The sequence below is a fragment of the Xiphias gladius genome, chromosome 23, assembly GCF_016859285.1.
Source record: "Xiphias gladius isolate SHS-SW01 ecotype Sanya breed wild chromosome 23, ASM1685928v1, whole genome shotgun sequence".
Lineage (NCBI taxonomy): Eukaryota > Metazoa > Chordata > Actinopteri > Istiophoriformes > Xiphiidae > Xiphias > Xiphias gladius.
Genome location: NC_053422.1, coordinates 16698843 through 16724578, shown reverse-complemented (window position 1 = coordinate 16724578; position 25736 = coordinate 16698843). Strand labels below are relative to the sequence as shown.

The 25736-nt window shown below is 40.6% G+C and overlaps 1 protein-coding gene across 2 annotated transcripts in view; it reads right to left on the bottom strand.

Moving 5' to 3' along the window:
- Positions 1-24086, bottom strand: part of pdgfrb (platelet-derived growth factor receptor, beta polypeptide) — a 29819-nt gene extending 5733 nt beyond the window's left edge. Inside the window, exons 1-18 of one of the 2 annotated variants that reach the window (XM_040119696.1) lie at positions 23591-24086; positions 13221-13294; positions 12324-12641; positions 11511-11768; positions 10664-10794; positions 9970-10135; positions 8990-9170; positions 8069-8184; positions 7764-7887; positions 7380-7591; positions 6810-6904; positions 6544-6676; positions 4992-5096; positions 4574-4684; positions 2456-2612; positions 2207-2373; positions 1603-1715; positions 821-943 (exon numbers count right to left, since the gene is read on the bottom strand). In XM_040119696.1, coding sequence (XP_039975630.1) covers positions 821-943; positions 1603-1715; positions 2207-2373; positions 2456-2612; positions 4574-4684; positions 4992-5096; positions 6544-6676; positions 6810-6904; positions 7380-7591; positions 7764-7887; positions 8069-8184; positions 8990-9170; positions 9970-10135; positions 10664-10794; positions 11511-11768; positions 12324-12641; positions 13221-13269 — 2559 coding nt within the window. In that variant the 5' untranslated portion in view covers positions 13270-13294; positions 23591-24086. The remainder of the gene's footprint in view (positions 1-820; positions 944-1602; positions 1716-2206; positions 2374-2455; positions 2613-4573; positions 4685-4991; positions 5097-6543; positions 6677-6809; positions 6905-7379; positions 7592-7763; positions 7888-8068; positions 8185-8989; positions 9171-9969; positions 10136-10663; positions 10795-11510; positions 11769-12323; positions 12642-13220; positions 13295-23590) is intronic. The other variant, XM_040119697.1, reaches the window with a different exon arrangement.
- Between the last annotated feature and the right edge of the window lie 1650 nt (positions 24087-25736).

The following is a 25736-nucleotide window of genomic DNA, read 5'->3' as shown; positions in this document are numbered from 1 at the left end:
GAAGATGACACATTTCTTTAATATTTTAAGCAAGATTACTTTTTGTTACCATCTTTTACAGTTTCAAAATAACAAGAAAGGAAAAGGGCCCAAAACAAGTTTATTAGTAACACCCCCTCTGGCAAGTAGGAAACGCTGTAAACGCTTTTTGTGGCAGCTAAGAGTCTTTCAGTTCTTGTTTGGGGGATTTTTTGCCCATTCTTCCTTGCAGAGGGCTTCTAATTCTTGAGGTCTAGCCACAGATATTCAATGATGTTTAGGCCGGGGGACTGTGAGGGCCATGGCAAAACCTTCAGCTTGGGCCTCTTTAGGTAGTCCATTGTGGATTTTCAGGTGTGTTTAGGATCATTATCCTGTAGTAGAAGCTACCCTTCTTTGATCTGCAGCTTTTTTACAGACGATTTGATGTTTGCTCCCAGAATTTTCTGGTTATTAATACATTATTCCAAACATACCTTTGCTCAATGTGGGCAAAAAGTTTTTCTTCTGATGACTCTTCCATGAAGGTCCTATTTGTGCAGGTGTCACTGCACAGTAGAACAGCGCACCCCCCACCCCAGAGTCTGCTAAAGTTTATAATTCCTAAATGGTTAATCTGGTTATTGTTCTACCTCTTGAATTAAACCTGAAAATTATGTCAATCACTTCAATCACATCTTGATGGTTTCATTTCAAATCCATCATGGTGGTATACAAACAACTACAAACCAAAAGCATGTTGAAAGAGAGCTGGAGTACAAGTGCTAAGGTTTTGTGTGTGTGTGTGTGTGTCTGTGTGCGTGCTTTTAACCTTGACCTATGCAATTATTTTGCCACTTACGCTGCCTTTAGAGATGTAGTTGGAGTCATGCATGATGTCTCTGGCCAGGCCAAAGTCACAGATCTTCACCAGTTTGCCCTCACAGATCAAGACATTCCTGGCAGCGAGGTCACGATGGACACACTATGGTGGATTAGAATACAATAAAATGACATTGTTGTTTTTACACTTGTTTTTACACACGCTATACATGTAAATGAGTGAGCTTTTGGGGTGTTGGTGGGTAGAAATTGTTATCTACTGGCAAAGCCAGGCTAGCTATTTCTAAGCTTGCAGGCTGCTACCTGTAGCTTTATATTTCAATAGACAGTGGTACCAATCTTTTCATGGAACTCACTGCCAGAATGCGAATACGCATATTTCCTGAAATGGCAAACTATTCCTGAGGTTGCCAGGCAACCAGCAGAGAATCCAAATAACACACGCAACCCCACAAATTGTCATTTTTACACTGTGGTTATTGTACAGACAAAAACAAACAAGATATAATGTGTCAAATAGTGAGCATTAGAGGTGCTGGTAGGCAAATTTTCTTGCCTTTTGCACAGAGCAGGGCTAGCTGTTACCCCCAGGTAACCTGTCTCTGTCTGGCTTCCAGTCTTTATGCTAAGCTAAGGTAACTGGCTGCTCGTTTTTAGCTTCATATTTAGCGTACACATGAGAGTGGTATCAATCTTCTCCTCCAAATCTCTGCTCAAAACTGAATAAGGGTATTTCTCAAACTGTCTAACTATCAGAGGTCACCGGCTACATGTTATGAAACTTGATTTTCAATATCCTACATTCTTGGAGGCGAGGAACTCCATCCCCTTTGCCACTTGGTAGCTGAAGCCCAAAAGATCATCGTAGGTGAGAATGGAAGAGTCACTGATGACCAGGTCTAATCTGCCACCACCTGGACACGATAACAAGGTGAGACAACAAACATTCATGAGATGAGCATCTCATGAATGAAGACACTGTCTTTTTGTTCGGGGAACTCCGGCTGTCCTGTGACTGCATGAAATTAAGCTCATGCCCTTATGTGCTGTAACACTTGTCTGTACTTTTTCCCTGGTCTTTGATCAAAAAGAAAACTGTACTCATTGATTTATGAGGCTAAAACAGTTAATTTGTTCATGAATTGCACTATTTCAAGCTCACTGATTGAAAATAGTGTTTTTCACACACAAACACAGATAATTTTCCCAGATGTCCTCCCACTATGAGCAGCAGACAGATGGTTACTGGTTGGCCTCACATCTTAACAGCATCTTATTGTACTTTGTGTCCAGTGTGTGTGTCCATTCTTTACACTTATTTTCATTAACAACGGTGGAAAATGAATTATTGTCAATACTTGTGAGGATTACATCAACACAGACACACATGTGGGTCAAATCCAACCTTGTTCCTGATAGATGTCTTGCTGGTAGGGAGACTCGTATGGAGAAGGTTGGATGTCAGCATACTTGATGGTGTCTTTTTGCTCCTGCATGGGCACGTAGACTGAGGGCTCATCTTTACTCATGTCCATGTATCCTCCATCACTCTCACTTCCAAAAGACACATAGCTGGAGAGAAACATGAAGTGTGAAAAAATGCTAAATGCTATATTAGGAATAAGGAGGCTTCTGTGCAGTTTGTTCTTCTCACCCTTTCCTCTGGCTGAGTGGAGTGCTTCCTCCTGAGATGAGGCAGCCGTCGTCTTGGTTCTTTTCAGCGTAGTACTGCAGGAAGGTGTGCTTGTTCCTGTGCAGGTAGTCCACCAGGTCGCCATAGCGACAGTACTCAGTCACCAGGTACAGAGGGCCTGGTGAGTAGAAGAAGAAAAATAAAAATTTAGAATATGCCAAACACTAAGACATCAATTTTACTTAGACAGGTAACACTTACTTGTTCACAGCACAAATATCCATTAATTAATATCTATCCATGCATATATTAAGATGAGTTAAAATTGTTATTAAAGTCTCTATAATAATACCTATTTATACAGGCTTAATTAAATGAGTACACATTTTTGTCAACTGGTCAAGGTTAGTAAATAATTAATTTCATACATTGGTCACTGAAATACTACTGTATACTAGTGTATCAAATATTTATTTCAATATTTTTGCTGTTGAGGCCATTTTTTTTTGTCTTTGTTAAAAAATGTCAATCATTTTTATTATAAATAGACTTAAAGTTACTATTTATGAATTATTAAACAATGTATAATTGAGGTTAACATTATGTGTTCTGCTAATAAATTTACAACTGACATTACATAATTGTGTTTAATAAATAAAGGTGATAAATGATTTAAGTGTTTCTAGTACAAATAGAACATGGCAGGATTTCCACAATATGTTTACATCTGTTGCGCAGCCTTTTCCTCTCTCTTCGACAACTTCTGGAGCCACCTGAATGTTTTCAGCCTTTGCATGAAATCATAACTCTCTTGCTTTCTCCCCCTGCCCACTCAAAGTGCAAATAGGACATCTGTTGCTCCATGAGATTAAGATAAACAGCCACATTTTAATTAAATGTAAATCTATTTACATCATGAACTAATCAGACAGGCCAAGAGCCTCTACATGAACATTTTAAATAGAATGTTATACCATCAAATAGTTTATTCATCTAAACCATCAACTTGTGTTTTATAACCTATTCCATACAGGCTGTTCAAGGATGCTTCACCTTTAATTGAAACTTTCATAATAGATCTGATCGGTTTATCTTTATTAACAGGATATATACCGCTGGCTTTTAAGGTTCTAAATCCTTGAAAAAGCTGTTGCAAACAAATGTGATTATTTGCATAGGATTGGTATGTGTGAAGATTTTAAGATCCAGAATAGAATTGTAAATTCTTCCCTTTACATACAAAGCCCTTAATGACCAAGCTCTATCGTATCTTAAAAACCTCATAGTACCCTATTATCCCAATAAAACACTGCACTCCCAGAATTCAGGCTTACTTGTGGTTCCTAGAGTTTCGAAGAGTAGAATTGGAGGCAGAGCCTTCAGCTATCAGGCTCCTCTCCTGTGGAACCAGCTCCCAGTACAGTTCCTCTGTACATTTAAGATTAGACTTAAACATTTCCTTATTTGATAAAACTTAAAGTTATAGCTAGAGCTCAGGTGAGCCCTGAACCATCCCTTAGTTATGCTGCTATAGGACGAGGCTGCTAGGGGAAGTCCCGTGATGCACTGAGCACTCCTTTTCTCTCTTCTCTCTCTCTCTCCCTCCCTATACATTTTTATCAAACTACTGCATGTCATTAACTTTGTGCATTCTCTCTCTCATTGTTTGTTCATTTCTTCTCTATCCTGTCGCTCTCTCTGTCCTCATTCTGTAGGGATCTTTGACTGTGGAGCTGCAGGATCTGGATCTGCCACTACTACTCAGCGCTCATCATCATCATCATATTATTATCATTATTATTATTATTATTATTAATTGGTGCTGCTATCATTGCTGCTTTTATTATTAATGACAGTATTACACCTACAAGTATCAGTATTATTATCATCATTATAACAACTAGTCTGACAGTGCTTAAATACAACAGTATATACAGCTGTTCCCTGGGGGTTCCTTTTGAAATTAACTGAACTGAAATGAATTGAATTGAATTGAATTGAATTGAATTGAATTGAATTGAATTGAATTGAATTGTACCACTGGCACCAGGCGCTGTAAATGCGTAAAGAAGCTCTAAGATGACCTAATGATCATGTTTATTAGCTCTGTATATTACTGGCGCTCACTGTGATGCTCACCATGTTTGGTGCAAGCTCCTAGCAAGTTTACAATGTTGAGGTGAGGACCCAGGTGACTCATGATCTTAAGCTCTGACATCAGGGCCTGGGTCTCACTCCTCCTGGCTGTGGCTGGATAAAGGGAGAGCAGAACACAGAGGGAAAAATGTATGAAAGCAGGGCAGTATGAGGTAGGTATGAGAACAGGAGAACTAAACATACTGAGACCAGGACACACTGCGTCCTTGCCAAACCGTTCATTGACCCCTTGGCTGAAACTCCAGCCAGACTGGCAACCAAACTAAAGCTCAGCAGGCTACTGCTCTGTCTCGGCTCACGGGAATATAGCACTGGTGTCACAGTATTTGACAGCTATGCAGGGGACTTCACACAAATACGCACATGGCTTTCTACTGTGTTTTTACATTGTGTGCCTTACACTTCAGCATTTTCACTGCCACTTTTGTGCTGGACTGGGAATGAGTGAGACCATATGCAGTTGCCTCGACCACCCTGCCAAAGGCTCCTGATCCAAGAGTGCGACCTGAAACACAAAGAAAGGCTCAGTACGACAGAGTCTGAATAGAGCACCCATTAGACCTGGAAAGGAAGAACATTTCTGTTCATTAAAATAGTAATGTAGAAAAAATTTCTGTTGTTTTTCCAAGGTGTGTGAGAACATTCTTTTTTTTTCCCAAGGTGGGTGAAAAGATTATTTTTCTTGGGCAGAGGTCTAACTGAATGGGCCTGGGAAGCTGTCTCTTAGGGAGCAGCTGACAACAACAACACTTTAGCAGACAAAAAAGTTTGAAAGGAGCTTTAAAAATGAAGCGGGATTAAGGCGGAGGAAAAAAGTTTAACAAACTTAATTTAGTATTCTAGCCTCAACTGTGCCCAGATGATCCAAACCACCCACGGCACTAAAGTCACCTGGTGAGAGGTGCAGTGTAATCTGTTTTTTCTCATCCCACCAACAAGCAGACTACTGACTAAAAGTCTGTTTCGTCTAATATACAGTAAATAAGTGTTATAGATACATTTTTAGTTGCAGCTAACAAAGAAGAAAGGCTGCAACACAATTTTTTTTAGAACTACTACACTTGAGAATCAAAAGACCTTTGCAAATGATTATAAAAATATTAATAAATTGATCGACAAAAAATAACAACAACAAAATAAAACAAGAATATTGAATTTGGTTTTTTCCAATGTTCAGATTTCTGTTTGGGAAAATTATGCAAATTAGCACATATTTAATTAGATAATGTCTCATTTGCATATTAAACATAAAATTTCAGAAAACTGTAATACAAAAAATAATTGTCTTAATGTAAGTAATCAACTTGGGATGTCTCATGGTGATATCTGTTCGTTCAATTTTTTACTCTGTTTACCTGTAGTATCTTGCCATAACCAAACCAATATCAAAGTAAACAAAACACTGATAAATATATTAATTAAAAATAGTTTGATGCCTAAATAGAGGAATATTCATTCATCTTTTAAATGTAGCCAATACAGATTTCCATGTAAATGATAAATGGTAAATCAAAATGCAAACTATATTACATTTATTTGTGAAATTTTCTTTTTGTCTCTTAATTTGACTTAATAAATTTTAAGTATTAATTCACTATTATTAATCTTTGTTCTTCTGTTTAGTAATTGTGTCCCTTTAAAAATTAAAAATATTTTAATGGACTAATTGCTTTTATAATTTCTTCTTTTGTTTTGTCAAATGATTGACTTCCTGTAATTTGTTCTTTCTGGTCATTTCAGAAAAATACATGGCAAGAAGGTATTTGAAATGTATGTTTACACAGTTAGTTTTTACTGTTTTACTGTTTACTGTTGTTATTTTTGACTTGGTTACTGTAAGGCTTTACACATTTCCCTCTGTTAAATGCACACGGTGGTGGCACATCCAAGTCAAGTCAGCTGCGGTTTTCTGCCTGACCCCAGCTCTGTCCCCCGTCTGCCCGAAGACTCACCCAGCAACAGGTTGTCTCGCGGCATTTCCCAAGCCAAGTCATAGGGCAGGTGGATGGGGTCCACATAGATGTACTCATGACCATCCTGGCTCACAGACTCTATCACCTTCCATCTGATCTCATAGCGAGGTTTCTGCCACCACAGAAAAAACACACGGGCAAAAACTGAAACACCACAACAAAAGGTTTCTTTTGTACATTTTCATTGACTTTAATTTCTATTTACTTATGAATTGTGAAGAGGAGACTGCTTTTGTCCGTCTTACCTTCCTCCACACAGCGATGAGGATGATAAAAGACATGATAACGATTACCACTAAGGCGAGAACAGCAGCCAACACTGCCACCTGGGAGAACCGCGCTGCAACAGGCAAAAGGAAACAGAGAATTAGCCAGGATGAAGATAAAGTAATAAATTCAAGCAGAGAACATTTAATCAAGTTTAAACATTTCGGCAATTGTTTTCAAAAGAAAAACTGTAGTTAGACTAATATTTATGGCTTAAGTACAAATACACATATTTTGACTTGAAACACACAGCCTTACTGTTTGGTGAAAACCTTGTACTGTCTCTACACGCTTTCAGATTTTATTGTTGTTTTTTTTTACCAAACCACCACGTGTTTGTTTAGTTTAACACCAAAGTGGCAGAATGTTATATTTCTTTTTTTAATGTTATTTTTAAAGCAGTATGCTGCACAATTACACCGTGAAAAGGGTAAATATAACATACATTACAATGTTCTATAATCTTAATATCCCTTTTAACATGCCCCTTCAACTGACACAGAAATATAAAAACCACTAAAATGGGACATTCTTCAAATGAGACCTACTGCTGGACACCAGTTTGATGTCTCTTCTGTCCACGAGCCCTGCTTGGTTGCCGGTTTCACAGCGAACTGTGACCTGCTGGGGCTTGTGGAAGGTCACCTGGCTCCGGACCTGACTGGTTTTGCGAGTTTCACTGTAGCTCACATTGTTCTGGATGCTCAGCTCCTCTGCCTCTGGTATCAGCGGCTGCCACACCGCTGTCTGGTTGCTGCACCTGCAGCAGGACATGAGACCAGCGGGTTGAGTCACTCAGGTTACAGCTGTGTGGCGTTAAGTCAAAGCAGGTGCGTGATAATTTGACAGTAAAACAAATTTCTGTGTATGGTCGGCCCCCTAGTGTTCACTGTGTGACAATTCAGTGATGAATGGGTGGTGGTGTGACTTACTTGAGCATGCTGTCACAGCTGTACCACTGTATGGTCGGGGTTGGGACCCCCTCAGCCACGCAGGTCACCAAGTGTTTCTTCCCAGGGAGGTGGTGGTCAGTCAGTACTTTAATCTGAGAGGGAACTACACACAGGGGGTGCAGCAGTCATTAATCATTACTGACAGGAATAAAAACAAGTGTCTGTCCTTGGTTTTTCCTGTGCACAAAGATTATTTTCAACTAGTCTGTGTTTCATGGCCAATAGTGACGCATAAAGGCCAAAAAATGTACACAAACACCCTTATACTGTGATAAGCCTCTCACCTTGGACCTCCACATCAAAGAACACTTCCTTTGTATCATCTCCGTTGGTGACAAGGACGGTGTAGCGGCCCTTCTGCTCTGTCCTCACCCTCACTAAGGTGAGAATAGTGACATACCTAAGACAGAAGAAGCATGGACAAAAGGTGAGGATGTTTTTCTTAAATATGACTATTCAACTGCTCTTTTCCTCCAATATGTATGAGCATCCAAATATTTCTCTGGAGAGATGTGAGTAATGAAGACGCCGAAGATTATTTATAGGAGGCCATAGATTTGACTAGATCTATTTAAAGATGCAACATGATGCTCCACAGGCTGTGTATCTTTTATGTTGCACAAAATGAATCAAGCTCTCTCTCTTATGGTGTTTTTTTGTTTGTTTTTGTTTTTCTTAATCATCTTGAGATGTATATGCAATACACAGTATATGATGTGCTGACTATTACAGTGGAGAATAAAATAAAAAAACACACTAAAAAATATGTATTGACATTTGATGTTTTTCCTGTTTTTTATGTGAAGGGCTTGGCAGTGTTTTATTTCTCCACAACATGTCGCTTTGTCTTTTTGACTTTTAACGCATCTTGTCGAAATTGTGAAAACATGGCACTAAAATTTAAATACTGTTTGGCATCTTTCTGAAAGACATTTGTGAGTTGTGACAGGTATGTTGTGTTTAAGGTTCCTGTGTGATGAATGATGGGGTCCCGCCCTCTAGAGAGTATTGTGTTTCTCTCTGTAGAGGCCGGATCTGGTGATGACTGACAAGAGCTAGATGCCTCTGGAGGCTGTCACCCTAACAGAGGTCCAGTGCTAATTGTTTAAATTTATGAAAGCCTATGGGGTGTTTAATTGCATTATGGTATTTGAGGCATTTTTTAAGGTCAAAGGACGGCTGAAGACTCTGGATGGATGTCTCACCTGATCTCATTCTCTTGTCTGGATGTGATGGTTTTGTCTTCCTTGATGGTGGTGCTGTCTTTGCTCCATTGGACTTGAGGGGGAGGGTAGGCTTCAATCTCAACTCTCAGCTCCACATTCTCTTGCAACTTGGCTGAAATGTTTTGTTGCTGAGCAGGCTTCACGTCCACGAAGCCTCGCTCTGAGGGAAAAAAAAAATATCATCAGCAACATAATGTACATAACTAAAAGAAACAAAAAGCATCTTTTCTGTTTTGGATTAAAAAGCTTGAATCGACCACTTTTTCATACACTTGTTCTTCTTTACTGTTTAACTCTTTGTGTATTCAAGTTACTTCACAGGATGGTGGGCAATAGACAGTGTATTTTACTGCGGCTGTTCGTTGTTTAACTTCTCTGGCCAGAAAGTGTCTGTCTTTTCCACTGAAATGTCTAGACCGCTCTACTACACTGTCCCAGTCTCCATGGAGCATGGCAGTTCAAGTTATTCATTATTTCATAAACATAACACACCTCGCTGCAGACAGAATAAGCATTCACAGACCCAAACACATTCAGGGAATGTCAAGAGACAGAAAGGAAGAAAAGCTCAGTATGTTGAATGCGGCTTTTATTGCTTCTCCATCTGCTGCTTGTAAGTTTGGAGTTTATCTTGAAAAGTTTAAATTACAGAGTGGCTGTACCGCCTGGTTTGAAGTTCTGTTTTTCAAGGTATCACTCGGGTCATCCACACCATGTCAAGGGTTTATTTCAGCCTTCATCTTCATTTCCTTTAAAAGAAGCACCTCTCTCACCTTGACTTAAAAAGGTTTACTTAATATGCAATCTTCTGCCAGCGAAACACAATAATAATCTACCCAGTTTGTTTTACTTTTGTGTGTGTGTGTGTGTGTGTGTGTGTGTGTGTGTGTGTGTGTGTGTGTGTGTGTGTGTGTGTGTGTGTGTGTTTGTGTGTGTGTTTGTGTCTGTCTCTCTCTAACCAAGCACAGTGATGTTGACGCTGGCAGAGGCAGTCTGGTCTTGGACACCCTCATGGACGTGGCAGACGTAGTTTCCGCTGTGGGCCACCGTGGCACGAGGGAAGATCAGGCAGGAGCGCATGCTCATGGCGGACAGGACGTATGTCAGCGGCTCAACCTTAACATCCTCGGACAGAGAAGCGACATGAGTGTCTGAATTTGCCATTTTGCTACCAGGTTGAATATGATCAAACTTAAGTGATCCAACATCTGCACATTGAGGCTTAATTAATTGTTTTTTTTCTTCAGAAAATGTATACTCCGCTAGATATCACATGTTGCTGAGTGTTGGGAAACACTGATCTGTAGCAAAAGTCACATGACAGAGTCACCTGTCGAACAGAGCGATGCTACCTCCATATGTAACTGATTTTATATTTTTAGGAAAAAATGTCTGAAAGTTCATCAATAAAGCTGAAACCTGGCCTTGATATTCAGTACATTATCCACAAAAATGAACCATAGATGAGGTTTCCACTTTAAGAACCACTCATAATAATACCAATACCACGTGTTATGAGTAAAATTTCACAGGGGGATAAAAATTGAGGCGTGTCTGTACATCTTGATGCAATTTGGGCTTGGTCATGAATCCTGAGAGTGATCCAAAGGGGAATCTGAACAAAAGCGCTTGTTCTGCTCCAATCCTACTCACCTCTCTGTTGGGGATATCCCAGGAAAAAAACACTAGCTCCACTCCGTGCACCGTGCAGTTTACTGTCAGCGGTTCGCCTTGTTTCAGGACGGTCTTTGATGCATTGACGTAGGCGTCGATGGCCTCGGGGACTGGGACGGGAAGAGAGAGTGTGGGGGAGAGGAGGAAGAGGTGGTAATGTGATTTATCAAAACAACATGTAGAAAAGTCTTCTTTAATTCTAATCAATCACTAAATAAAAATTTTAAAAAACCCTGAAATGAATATCTTTATCCCATCTCCCTGATATTAGTCAAAACTGAACTTGATATCTCGCTGCTGTAGTTCCATCCTTTACAACTCCACATTACTATAAAATGTTCTTCAGATTTCTCCAAACAACTTGTGCAGCATTTTTCCACACGTTCTCAAGCCAAACGATTGCGCTCTGAGACTAAAAGTCAGGTATTTACCTTGTTAACTCCTCGTCAAAAAAACTGTCTGCACACCCTCCAGTAGCAACTCTTCGACCAGAGAGTTGTAAGGTGACCAAAACAGATGCGATAAAATGAGAAGGAATTATACTTTTGGATTCACAGTGCAGTGCTTTGGCTACGAAACTTGTAGATTATGCTGCCTAAGCTGTTTTGAGAAATGTGATGGAAATTTTATGGGATTCTTTATGGTGCTTTAAAAAGATAGACCCATTAACTTTAATAGTTTGGGTGTAGGCTGATATTGAATTAAAGGCGCCAACTCTGTGCGTATGTTTGTGGGTTTCAGCACACATGGGGGCGAGTCGATAATCACCACATTTTTATTTTGGGAAGAGCTGTTTCCCTAACCAGCCTCTTTATCCTCCACATACCAATAATGCTGAAGACGTAGAACGCCTGAGACTCTTTCACCTCCCCATTCAGCTCTCCACGACACATGTAGGTCCTGTCCTCCAGCGGTGCCTTGTACCCCTCACTGGGAACATAATGTCCCCTGATGGGCATGTCAGTGTCCTTCTCATACAAGGTGACATTGATGTTTGGGTTTGTGACCACACAGGGGATGGTGCTTTCCTCACTGGTCTTAGTTACCATGCCATGGGAGCTCTCTATGAACCACACATCAGGGTCTGTGGACAGAAACATGAATCATTTCATTATTCAAATTGTGGATCAAAGGGTTTCTCTGTCCCAATTCTATACTACATACTAACTAATCTTTATAGTATCCTATATAGTATCCTGTCCCAGCTTGTGTACAAAAAAAATCAACTTTTCTACAAATAAAATGAAAAAGATAAAATAAGGGCTCATTAGTGGAATTTTTCACTAATTTAATATCAATTTTTCTGTTTACCAAGATCTTCCAGGAGCAATCTCACCACTGTTCACAGTTTTTTAAATTCTGTTTTTTGTAATTGCTGCACATTGCATTCTGGGACAATAATGTGTGTCAACAGCGCACTAAGAAATCAGTATGTGTGCTGACTTTTTTGAATGTACTTTATTTTGACACTTTTCTGATGTGAAAACACCACATTCTCAAAACCTGCAGAGAAATAGTATGCAGTAAGGAACCGGGACATCATTTTTGTTAAATTAAATTTGACCTTGAAGTCAGACAGATTCTACCAGCTATATGACACTTCACTGTAATGTTGAATGAAGAGTAAAACATTCCGCACCTGGGACAAACACAACCAGCTCCTTAGTTTCTCCAGTGTGTCGATCAGTGCACTGATACACCCCTGTGTGCTTCCAGCTCACGTTCAACAAGGTCAAAACGCTGGATGTGGTGCCGCTTTGCGCAATTTGGTAGCTTTGACCACCATTTGGAAATTGTTCCACTTGGAAATACGGCACATCATCCCTCTTAAACTCCCAGGTTGTCTCTCTAAGGCCGGTGCACGTAATGGTGAGAGAAGAGCCCTCGGCCAGGATGAGCACTTTGTCATCAGGTGTGATCTCCAGGCAAAACAACTCAGTGCAGAGACACAGGAGAGCTGCAGTTGACACAACACAACAAGGAAAAAGGTCAGGTTGGAGGTCAAAGAGACAGCAGCGTGAGGTTAAAGGGTAAATCAACATTACGAGGCAGATCCTGCTCTATCTCTAAATGATGAAGGATATGAGCTGTTTGGAGCAGTAAGTGGGAGGATAATGATGCCTTTTCAATGACAGATGTATTCAAAATGATGGAGGTCGTACTGTGTTGTCTCACAGGCTAGACACAGCTATCCAAGAAGTTTCTACACTTTGCCCATCCTTGACATTATTATTGTATATGCACTAAATAAAACCTTTTTGAAATAACCTGGCCCCTCATTAGGCACAACTTTATCATAATTTAAAGTTCTGAAAATTATGGAAAGGCAGTTTTTTTGAAATTGTGACTCTTAAAATCATGTAAAGTTTCATTTGAAAAAGCTGTTAAACAAAAAAATTTAGCAGCGTTACTTTTCTTTAAGTTTAAAATACGCCACCTAAGCTTGGCATCACTCTCTTCACTCCCCTGCAAAACTACCCTTGGTCCTGTTTAGAGATTCTAATTTTTCATTAGTAGATTAAAAGTGAGTTCTCACCTGTAACTGTGACCATCGGATGGAGCGTGGACGCCGTCACCCTCCTCATGTTTGATGTCTTCAAACACTCTGTTCTGCAAGCAAACAGATGGGAAAAAACAATACTGGTTGAACCCCATGTGTCCTTTTTGGAAATATATTTGCTTCATGTATTGTCTTAGTCAATAGTTCAAAAAACACAGATCATTCTGTCCACAAAAGTTTCAATAAAAATAGAAGATCTAAGCTGTGTTCACCCCTGTTTACACACAACTCCACCAGAGTTGTCATCTCTCCATTAGAGAGGCTTCATATAATGATGGACTGATTCTTGCCCTTATTAAACCCAGCAGGTCGGGTTAAGTAAGAATTTTGAATAGAAATCACATTGCATGTCAGAAAAATCTGCGTCCAATCAAGGAAAATGACATAAAACTATGCTCTGCTTATTCTAAAAGGAAACAAACACAAAGCATTCAGTTTGTTGTCAAGCTCCCTTCTTTAATGGTTTCTGGCCTGCACACAGAGTCTGAGGTGCAGATGCAGCTCACTCTGGAGGTATTTGATGCCTCGCTGCACCAGGACAGAGCAACAATGTCTGGTTTCTTTTTGTTCCTGGTTCACCAGCATTCTGCCCACTAACAAACGGGTCACTGTGTGCAGCTTTGCAACACGCTCACTGGCAACAATGCTGCGTCCAAGCTATTCTAGAGCCGTGCTGAGCCATTAATTGGTGTTGGTGTAAACAAAAGTGAAAATGAGGGCATTCGCCCAAGCTACTGACTCAGGAGTGTACTGGGAATTTTGAACAGTTGCTATGGTTTTGTAATACTAATGGGAGGTAATGTTGTACACCAGAGTGATATCAACATCCCAGAATTAATCGAGCAGTTATTGAGGTCAAACGTGACTAATACTTTATATCCTCACATCACCAACATTAACCACCGTTATCTAAGACCTTAAAATCTTCTACTGGTTATTTCACCGTAGAGTCTGAGGGCAGAGAAAAAAATCAGAGAGGGAAGGGTTTGGTTTGTTGTTATGTTTGGGATGGGGGTTAAGGCCTGCTGCACACAGGCGTCTGGAACTAGTTAAGGATGGATCACAGGCCTGTACACAAGAGGGTGGGAAAGAGAGAGAGGGCGGAAGAGGGAACCTTGGGAAGAGCGAGGGTGGAGGAAGAAGAGAAGGAGGGAGCCAGTGGAAAAATTGTGAAATATATCTTGTGAAATCTTACCCCATTTACTTGATAATGCAATCCAATTTTACAAACTCTATTTTTAAGAACTCGGACTATCTTTATTCATTATGTAATTCAACATGTGTTTTAAAGTTTACTTTTCTCCATCTTGACTGAAACTATTAGGCGTTTTGCCAGTTTTCATTTATCAACTGAACATATCTGGCAACACCAGCTTTGTATCTATAAAACTGGACCAAAGTTGCTGTTTTTTAATGGTTTTTGATGGCTGTATATCCACATATGATAGAGAAAAATGACCTGATCAGTTTGGCAGTGGAGGTGAGGAGCAAGAAATTCCATGACTAACCCAAAGTCAGTTACTCAAACCAGATACATGTTGTCTCTCTAAATTAACTGCCTTTGGAACTTCCGCTCCCAAAATGAAAAGCCCTTGAGTTGCTCCAAAAACATGACTGGTCCATTTCCTCCCCTGCCTCCTGGTTCTAATAAAAAGGGGTGAAGGAGCGACAGGCAGAGAGCAAGAGACAGCTAGAGAGATTTTCTTTGTGCCGAAGTTCATTTACATGTGTATATGCACAGTACTCTACATAGGTATTCGCTGTATGACACCCCAACCCCCACCAATCCTTCATACTACCGACACACACACACATACACACACACAAACACATACACACACACAGACCCCCCCCCCCCCCTTGTCACTGATGTCTGTGTACAGTTCACGTTCCCACAGCATTTCTCAGAAACTTTCCCAGGACCGCTGATACACTTGGGACACTGCTGGTGATGACGACCGGAGCAGAGGGGGTCACCTCATCCCCAAGGGCCCCAGCAACCGGCAACGAGGGACTGTCCACTGAGGAAGCCGTACATCAGTGCTTATGAGTGCCACTAACCTCAGTGTCAGTGGTGATGACTTTGAGCGACAACAGCCAAACTCTGTGACGCCAAAGGCATGTGTCACTTGGCACTATGAGAACTCACAAATCTTATGGTTACTGGCTGCTGATGCTGTATTTGCTATAACAATCCGGACTGCTATGTTAGGGCTGCTGGAGGATGTGAATTTGCAAAACATTCTTTGCTGAACAAGAATGTAGGTGTGTTCAGTTCTTAATTTGGAGTCTTTGAAAGGGACGGAAAAATAATGTTTGGCTACCGCTACACGATGAGGTTTTATGTTGACCAATGGGCAGTGGGGGACTCTGAGAAGGAACCTGACCCTCCAAATGTGCGGACTAGGATCAGAGGGCCAAGGGGAGCCAGGAGACCGCTTCAAAAAGAGTTTGGAGACTTAACGTTACTTCAGAGACTAATCCGAAGTTTAAGAAAATGCAACAGTAACATCAAAGTGGTAGTCTTGGTGTGAGGAGACACTTACGGGTAGTTCTAAACTGTATTGAAAACATGGCTGTCTTCATGCTCTATCCTAGTGAGGTCTTTGTGCAAGAAGAGAACAGACAACGGTATGAAGTGTTAAAAGGGTCACGACACTATTGAATCTGCCAAGAAGGTTTGGCAGCATTTCAGCGACTCTCTTTCCCACTTAATAAAAACACTTGGTAGCAGTTTGACCCCCTAAAACACAAAATTGCTCTTTGTTTGAACCATAAAGACAATCGAGTAGTGTTTGAGACAAATTACAGTAAGAAGCATCCACAATATCCATAAATCAAGTCAAGTCGAGTCAAGTGTTTCTCAATCTGAGGCAGAGAGCTTGTCTTTAGGATGACATAAAGAATCAGCAAAACATTTCTGTAACCCAGATGTTTATTGTTGTCGTTTTAATCTTTGAAATGGGATACTGCAGTCCCACAATGATTCTGGAGGTCTGAAAAAAAACGAACAGTGTTTATGTAAGTGATGGCACAGTAAACACCATGAGGGATAAACTGTTATCCTGCCATATGAGTTTTCCCACAGATGCTGGGAATTTGGTGGCTGATTGACCCTTCCCGGTTTTCATAAACAACCCAACTACACTCAAAGTGTCACCAGCTAAAGAGTAAGAATGCTAAAATCGACCTCAGCGGTACGCACACAGCCCACGCACAGCCTCAGGATACAGTTTGAGTGTGTAAACTCAAGTCCCTCAGCAGCCTGTAATCCCACTGCTGGGATTATCTATATATACTGTATCTGCATGTTTTATTTAAACATCTGGCAGTGATGAAGCAGTCCTCAATGAGGTGGGAAATGTTTTTCCGAACCACATTTGCAGCCAACTGTTTGCTTGAGTGTGTCCCAAGGGGCAAAGGTTGCTCTCGGAAAAGGGGGGAAGAAGAGTAATCTATAACAAAAGAGGGAAAGATGTCTAAAAAGCCTCCTGAAGTGCAGCTGGAGAGCTCTGACTTCCTGTATGGGGAAAATTTCTGGCCTTGTGTGGGTGTAAGCCAGTGATGCATCAATGACACAGCAGACCACCACAACCATTAGCCAAATACTCGTGGAGACAACGAAAGATGCCACAATGACTAGAGGACCAACAGCACATAATGAAACTTTTTTTCAAAGAGGAAAAAAGCTTTAAATAACAAGACCAAAGAGCAAAGAAAAACAAAAACAAAGACAAAAAAACTATCAACATGCAAGAACATACCAATTAGACCAATGCACCAACCATGACAAACCATCGACGCACCACAAGAATACTGAATACGCAGAAGCAGACAGTGAAAAAAAATAACAGCAAAGGGAGCATGCAGACATACAGAACACAGTTTATGGGAAACGCCACATCAAAGCAGAGAGGGGGACAGCAGAGGGAGCGCACATACAGTCTTACATCACAGACAGTGGTGTTTACTCTGCTGAAGTGTACAGGAAGCTGTGATCCTCAAAACAAACATCTCCAATTTAGCCGTTACGTCTTTCTAATGCAAATATTATCGCTCATGTAGGCCCGAATATGAGTTCTCTCTGACACTGAACACTTTATTAAGTCATGTACTAAATCATATCACTACAATAGCTGCACCGGAGCATAAATGTACTGTAGATGCCATTCTTGTCTTTTTGGTTCTCTATTTTAGAGGGATATCAGGTTTTCTAGACATATCTCTGTGCACCAGGACTCTGGCAAGCTCTGTGGGAAAAAAATGACCCAGAGTGTCTTTGTTAAAACAAACCTCCATTTTTATCACTCATCTTGGACAGACCAAGCCCCCTGAGGAAAACCTTCTGGTCCCTTGGCAGAAGACCCACAATGCACTGCTCCCACCTCAGACAGCTCTCACTGTTGGCCAACATGAGTAATACACATACTGTACATTGCCAGAGTTGTAATAATGACTGATAAGCTGCAGGCTTATGACTAAAAGGCCATTGCAGTTGGGATAACACACATGTCGCCAACATGAATATGTTGCTGACGTGCCAGAATATATGAGTCACTGTAAGCAGGAAATGCCTGTGTTTGTATCAAAATAATCCATCTTTCATATTGTAAAAGATAAGGGACAGACACTGAACCCTCAAACATTTTCATTTATTTAGAAATATCTCTACTGATTTTATTTTATTTTTTTTTATATTCTCTTAATGTCGTATGTGCCATATCTAACATATTTAAAGTGCAAACTGTATCAGCTTTTTTATTTGTTAGCATCTGTTAGGAGCTTTTATTTTGAGCCGTGTTTCTGCCCATCCAGCAAATGTTTAAAAAAAAGCCAAAATAAAATTTTGGCTTGTAAGCTGCTAAATGATCCGCTATGATCACCAGTTAACTGTGTCTGCTATTTATTTAGTGCTGAGAAGGTAGTGCAGAGCTTTTCTAAATGAAAACAGCTCCCTGCAGCAGCCGAAAAACAGCATAGATGAGAGGCTCAAGAGTGAACCAAAACAATATAAAAAATATGGCCAGAAAAACCAAAACATGAGCTGAATGACACTAAAAACCTCTGTGGGTTCGTCACTACAAGCAACCCCTTAACACTGCAAGTTGTCATTTGATCCATTGTTAATATTTTTAACAATGGATCATTATATCAGCTAAAATATTGATTTTAGCATGATATCACTTTTTTTTCCACACTAGAAACTTTTTTGCTGAGTAACTACTTTCAGGACAGACTGAGACTGGAGAGAGTTCATCATTTGTTATCCAGATATCTGGCTGAGAGAAATAGTCAAGATTTTTGGTTCACTTACACTGAACCCAACTGGATTTTGCAGTAACACAACTGGAAACAGGACTTTGAAAAGTTCTGTATCAGCAAAAAAACAGCTTGTATCCTGTAACTTTAGAGCTTGAAGCTGCACTGAAGCCATCTCAAGTTTGCATTATCAGATTCTGGAGCATTAAAAAAATCCTCTACTATTATTCCTATTCATAAATCTCCCTTTGGTTTTCCTCAGTTCAGCTATAGGATACAGTGTCTGTGAGGTCGTACCCCAGCAACCAAAGTGACTCTGTCCTGCTCAGGCAACACATGTTTGGGAAACTGTGGATTTTGGTTTGCTCCCTTTCAAACAGAGTTGTAAATGCTGTTTGTAGTGGCGGTGGGGGGGGGGTGTAAAGGGCTTCTGGGTAAAACTGATGGTTGTAGAATGACATCCTTAGATGTGGCTAGTGTTTGATATCAGTGTAATGGTCTAATTTTCTGCTCATTTGAGAACCTAAATGAAAGAAAAAAGATATCAAAAACTAAAGCAGTGGTTGTCACTGAAGTCATGTCATTTTTTCCCATTTTCTTGAGTAGTAAGTCTTTGAGTTGGTACCACTTAAGTCTATAATTTTTTTGTCCCAGTTCCCGCCAATGCAAACTGTTTTTGCTCTCAGGCAAGGATATCAGATATATTTGCTAGCATAAGCAGCACTACATCCTCCCACATTTTTCTTCTAAGACCTCCACACCCATGTGCAGGGTACAACACCCCACCTCTTCTCTTTTTTTTCTTTTCCCTGCACACAGGCCATCCCACCAACGCTTGAGGGTATGAGACCCCCAACCTGCCTTGTGAGAAATGGAGGACGCCTACACACACTTCCAGTCCCTCCGCTTTTACACACCCACACCCCCCAACAAGATAGAACCAGAAACAGCTGGATACAATTAGGACTGACTGACTTTAAATTCCACTTGTTTCTCTAAACACAGCAATACAGGCCTGAAGAGGAAAAGAAGGGATTATAGTGACAGAGAAGCACAAATCTGTAGATAATTTATACTATTTGTGCAGTTTTGCCCTGAAATGTTATTTTATGCAGAGTTATGTTAACGTTGACATTTGCAGCAAAACTATTTTGAAAAATTCTTTTTAGTACTTTTTTCTGTGCATGGGTATTGACAAATCAGAAGAAATGCTACTGATAAATATCATTAAACCTCAAAGAAAGCGGCACATAACTAGAAGACAAACCAAGAGAAATCCAAATTAGTCTCCACTTTCCATTGTGTGGAATATTCTTATCTAGTAAAAGCAATTGGCTGTTTTTCTTTGTCCTCCTGTCTCACTGCACTGTATCACTAAATCCAGCATGTTTTTGTTGGAGCGAGGACAGCACAATCTCCACAGAGAAAGTGTGTTGCTCTAACAGGATCTGATGGCGACCCAAACTTCCTGCTGAAAATCTGTATTTTTCCTTATGAAGTAAATTCAGGGAGGGGATCATAATACCTTTCTAATATTATAGCCATACAGGGGTGGAAGACCATTTTCTTAAGTAAAGGAACAATACGGCAATGTAAATATACTCCAAGTACTTTTACAAGTAAAAGTCCAGCATCCGAAGTTTTACTTTCATTTTTACTTCTACTTTTATTCACTAAAAAAATTTGTTTTAAATATTAATCACTAGTTTTAGGAAATACACTCATCCACTTTCTTGCAGTAAGATAGACGAGGAGATCAATACCACTCTCATGTCTGTGCGGTGAACATGATGTTAAAGCCACCAGCTGGTTAGTTTAGCTTAACATAAAGACTGGGAACCCAATTTTATGGGGAATTATGTGTCGGATTATTTCTTGGCAAATTGTTGTATTTACACTTTAGTTTTTGTACTTCTATGCTAATAAATGTACATGTATATATGGTAATTTTTGAGCTTTATAGGTACTGGAGGGCAGATTTGGTTTCCTTCAGACAGAGTCAGTTTATCTGTTTCCTGCTGTTTCCACTCTTACTCTAAATTAACTGGTTGCTGGCTTTAGCCTAAAATGTACCATACAGATATAACAGTGTTATTGATCCATCAATCTTGCAGCAAGAAAGCAAATAAGCGATTATTCCTTTAAATATTTCTCTATAACATTTAATATTACCGACTGGCCTGGAAACATAAACAACCAACCACCCACCTGTCATCGCATTTTAATTAAAATGTTGCCAGACTCTAATATGATTGGTGCACAGACAGGCATTACATCACTGTTTTCCAAAAGAGCCCCACCCACTTGAAAACCAGAGCACTGACATTAATACAAATATCAAAATCTGTTAATCCTAACAAATAACCGAAACTGCTCTAACTTTGCCAGAACATTGTGTAGTAATGTAGGACCGCATTGCTCATCATATCAAAACTAACTGACAAAATCGGTTTTCAGGGCCTTCAAAGTAAAAGCACAGAAGTTATATCAGCAAAAAGTATCATAAGTAAAAGTAACCTGAAAAGTATCAAGTAACTATAGTCACCACATACAGCAAATGTAGTGGAGTATAAAGTAAAAATCTTCCCTTTGAAATGTTCTGGAGTAGAGGTATGAAGTAGCATAAATTGGAAAATATTCATAGTGCCCCCATATTATACTCAAGCACAGCACTTGAGTAACGCGCTTTGTTACTTTGAGACGATGAGATGCAGCTGCCTGTCAGCTCTGTGTCAGTTGGTGGGAGAGAAAGAAGTAGGGAATGAGGGGGAGGCCAGATGCACAGGCAGCCGTACAGGATGCTGCATAACAGCACCACTTAGTGCTCTTCATTAAAGCTATGCCACTTAAGTATAGTGTCTGAGTACAGCATTAAAGAAGCAGTGACCTTTAGATGGACAGGAGACAAAGAAACAACAGCTGAGTTTCAAAGTACGAATGATGAATCATTAATCAGACAATAAGTGACCACCAGAGAATGAGTCAGAGACTGCTATATTTAAATATAAATTGTGCACAGTCATCAATAAGTGTAAATATAATCATGTGATAAGGTTTCTGAGAGCTCAAGATAACTTTTTAAGCCATATACCTCATCCAGATGTAAACAAAATCACAGTAGTTTTGAAATCATGATTGTTCAACAGCTGTGTGTTCAGCTCCCCATGGAAAAATCACTGGAGGACAGAATGGGATCAGTGTGTTTCAAAACTTGCTGCTGAGATCAAACTGTTACATATCGGCAGTCCAGAGCACTTGTGAGCCGGATCAGACTCCTGGCATGTTTTTTGCATGGTCATAATGTGAAGCACATTTTCTCAGAGCGGCTGGCATGCAGAGAGCCTGGAGAGCCAGGAAACAGCTGATGACGAAGGATTAGGTCTGGGCCAGGGGAATGGAGCCGAATGGGCCGCGCTGCATCAGGGCCGGGGAGAAGAGCTCTGCTGTAGTACATACCAGCAGCCTGACGCACAGGGAGAAAAATCCCCGCCAGTCAGGCAACAAATGAAACTTCACTATGTTTTACAAATCCATCCTATAAAGATCTGTCAGACTAAATCTTCTGTCTTAAATTGGTTCTGTGCAATGTTCTGTAGGAGGCATCCTGCTGATGGTATAATTATGATATGAAAGCAATACAGGCTAATACCGTTGATGGTAAAAATATGACATGCATGCAATTTTTCCAACAGCTCATCTGCAACAACAGTACTACACAATGCCTGGAACAAATATCCACAGAGCCAAAGAAGATCAAAAACTTCAAAAGAAAACCTCTAACTGAAGAGGAGGAGAGCAGCAGACCCAAAACACATGCCAACAGTGTTTTGATTACAACTGATGCTAATTCAGATGCTCCAATATCAAAAAGGTTATCTGTAAACAGAAGATGGATGTGCAGTCAGCCAAACTGACAACTAAAACCCAAGCAGCCATACATAGCAGGGAAGTGGGGAAGCTTTTCAGGTGCAAAACATATGGCGGATTACAGGGAAAAGGCATGCAGGCCACATGTGTCTCAGCCATGAAATAGCTCACATTGCTATATTGTAACTCATGCCAGGTAGTAAAACCTTCTCCAGTGATGAATGCAAGAAGATCATTCAACAGAATGTTTATTTCAGCTTGGCTCTGCTTTTCTCAGACGAGACCGAGTCACTGGTTTATAAGAGATTTATATTTAAAATGGGCGACCAAAGCATCACGGCATAAATTCAAGCTGGTATGTGTTATCACTAAAAGGAGATCCATCCACAGTTAAAGAGGATGCTGGTGACAGTGACTGATGCCGGCTCTGATATCACTGCACAGCCATGGCTTTTCAGTGAGCTTCTCCATATAGTTATGCAGCGGGGACAGGCGCAGGGGGAGGAAAGAGACTGATGGTTTAATGGTGAGGACTGTCAGATCACTCAGGGTGACTTAGGAGGGCTGTATAAACAAGCCCTTTCGCAATGGAGCACAAAGTGGAGCACATACAAACATCTTATGCTATAAAGCCTAATGTATGTGTGTGTGTGTGTGTGTGTGTGTGTGTGTGTGTGTGTGTGTGACCCTGGGATACCTTGTCAGACGTATTCTCTTAGTGAGAAGATAAACATTGTAAGAGTTTCACTTTGTAAAGAGAGAAAAGGTGTCTATGTACATAGATGCAAGTCATCGCCATGTTCGTGTTTGAACAGGTTGCTCACACTCTTTCACATTGTAATTCCTGTTGTGTACACATTCAAGCATGCGGGTAACAAATACCACTAACATAGACACATTACTTTTAACTAGCAACAACATCACACAACTAAACAGATTTAAGTTTTCTTTTTTAAAATGTCTTCAAGTATTAAATCAAATTTTTTTTATCAGTTTAAATCAAAGAAAGTTTTATGAACCAAGAGGTCAGCGTTGTAAGGATGAGGTGTATCCTCTCTGAGACTGACGGCTATAAAATACAATCTGTCACAGTATTCCCATGCAGGCTAAGTGAATTTTCACCACTTTGTACAATACATCTTAAAGTCTGCCAACAGCTGCCCAGCAGCCATGACTAAAAGTAAAATCCTTAACAGTGACAGGGAAGTAAGACCTCTTACCTTCAGATTGATCCTAGATGCATAGACAAATCTTCCCTCCGTGTCCGAGGACGCTGCCAGCCAGCAGTCGGTCTCCTCCTTATGAAATCAGAGGAGAGATTTCCAGCTGCTTGTCTCTACAGGGGCTGCTGCTTCAGATGTATAGATCCCTCAGATGTTCAGAGTCTGAGGTTAATCTCCGCTGTCCCAGCAGTCTGCTGGAGGAGGTACCACTCTGAGCCCGGCTGTTTGTTTAGTCAAACACAGCACCGCGGGGGTCTCCTCTCTCTCCACTCTCACACTCTGAAAAAGCCTGCCCACCGCTCCCAGTTAGTGCTCTAAGTTTAAAAAAAAAAAAAGTTTTCCAAATGAAGACGTACACACTCCTTCCCTGACAGATTCACACTGAGGAGAGTGTCAGTGGTCCGGCCCTTCTGAGCACAGAGGGGGAGGAGGGAGGGAATAGTGAAGGGGAATTAGGCAAAAAGCAAGAGAGGGAAGTTTAAAAAAAAAAAAGGAGTGAACTGAGAAGGAGAAAAAGCAGAGGTAGAAAACTTCAAAATACAGATCGAGTTCTGCTTGTTGTTCTTAGGTAGCAGCTCAGAGGTCCCATGCTGGAGTGATTTGTTTATGAATGGAGTAGCGAGCAACTGGAGGTGAACTGAGACAGTCTCTATTGGCAACAGCACTCTGGACCGCATCTAACCCTTCCATAAAGCAACAAACACAATAAAAAGGAAGAGAAAGAGTGAGAGAGTGAGTGAGAGGTCCAAGCAGAAAAAAGAAAGGTTTTGGCAGAGCTTGTGGTGGCCTGCTTTGGAAACAAACATCGAAGTCTAAGTTTCTCAGGAAAATAACTTCACTTATATAATCACACTGCTCGAATCAAGTGTGAGATAGAATAAATACACAGAATAGTTACAGCTCGAGTGAACCTGTTTTTCTTACATGGTGCATCCCTTTTTCTGCCTTTTTTATTTTCTTTCTTTTTCCATTTGTCCCACATAAAATAAATCATTGCACCCCCCCCTTGTCTCTTCTCTCTCCTCTTTCAGTTGCCCTCTTTTGAACACATGCATACACACACCATGCAACTACGTCTGTTTTCTGCCTTGGCTATCTTCCTAATTTCTTTCTTTTACCAGGATATGAGTGGACGGCTTGAAATTCATAACGCAACTCTGCAGCTGACAGAGGCCTTTTCTCTCTAACAAGGGACAGAAAGGGGGGGGGGGGCTAAATTGGACAGTAACCATGTTCTCCTCTAATTGTGAGGGTAAGTCTAAATCCCTGCTAGCAGTAATTAGAGAGCCATTGAAGCCGAGTTTTTGGATAGGAGGGGAGCAACACCACACAGTACTGTCCCACCTAAACATCTTTCTAATTCTATGTAATTAACACCTCTATGCAACAAATCTGCTCTAAATCTGTTCTAAATCCATCAATTTACCCCCGTAAATCTACAAATTGCAATGACAATTAAAATGTAGCCCCAAAAGATAATAGTTAATAATGCAGCAAAAATACACATCAGACTCACATATGTAAATACTCCTCAACACAATCCTTTATCAGCTGGAGATAAGACTCGCACTCTGTCTAAACATCCTGAAGCAAACCACAGCTCTAACAGGACACACCAAGTGGCTGTTTTAAGGGAGACAGACGTGTCAACTGCGGACGTTTCACTGTTACCATCTGTAATTCTAGCATGTTGTTACAATGAAGTGGTGGAGAAAGAGAACACGATGGGGTATCTATTGCTTTAAATTTGGCAGCTGTCTTTGTTTATTCATACAGCTTGACAGAGTGGTACCCCACTTAACAAACTGGATGCCAAGTCATTCTTCTCCAACAATACCCAGCCTATTCAGCCTATCTGAAGAGCTAAAGACTGTTTTCTCTCACTGCTGATCTGGACTGTTGCCATAGCTGGAGTGCAACTAATGCAACCACCCTGTATGCTGGTCGCAAGTTTTTGTTTTGCCTTGTTTCGGATAAGGCTGGAAATTATCTTTCTGGGCCCGTGGAGGCCCCTGCAAGGGGGGAGGGCGGTAGAGGCAGGAAGCACCGGGGCTGAGGCCTGGACCTGGAGCCGAACCCAACTCACCTCTGATAGATGGAGATGGATGAAGCCATAAAATGTTTGAACTGGATTTTAATTTAT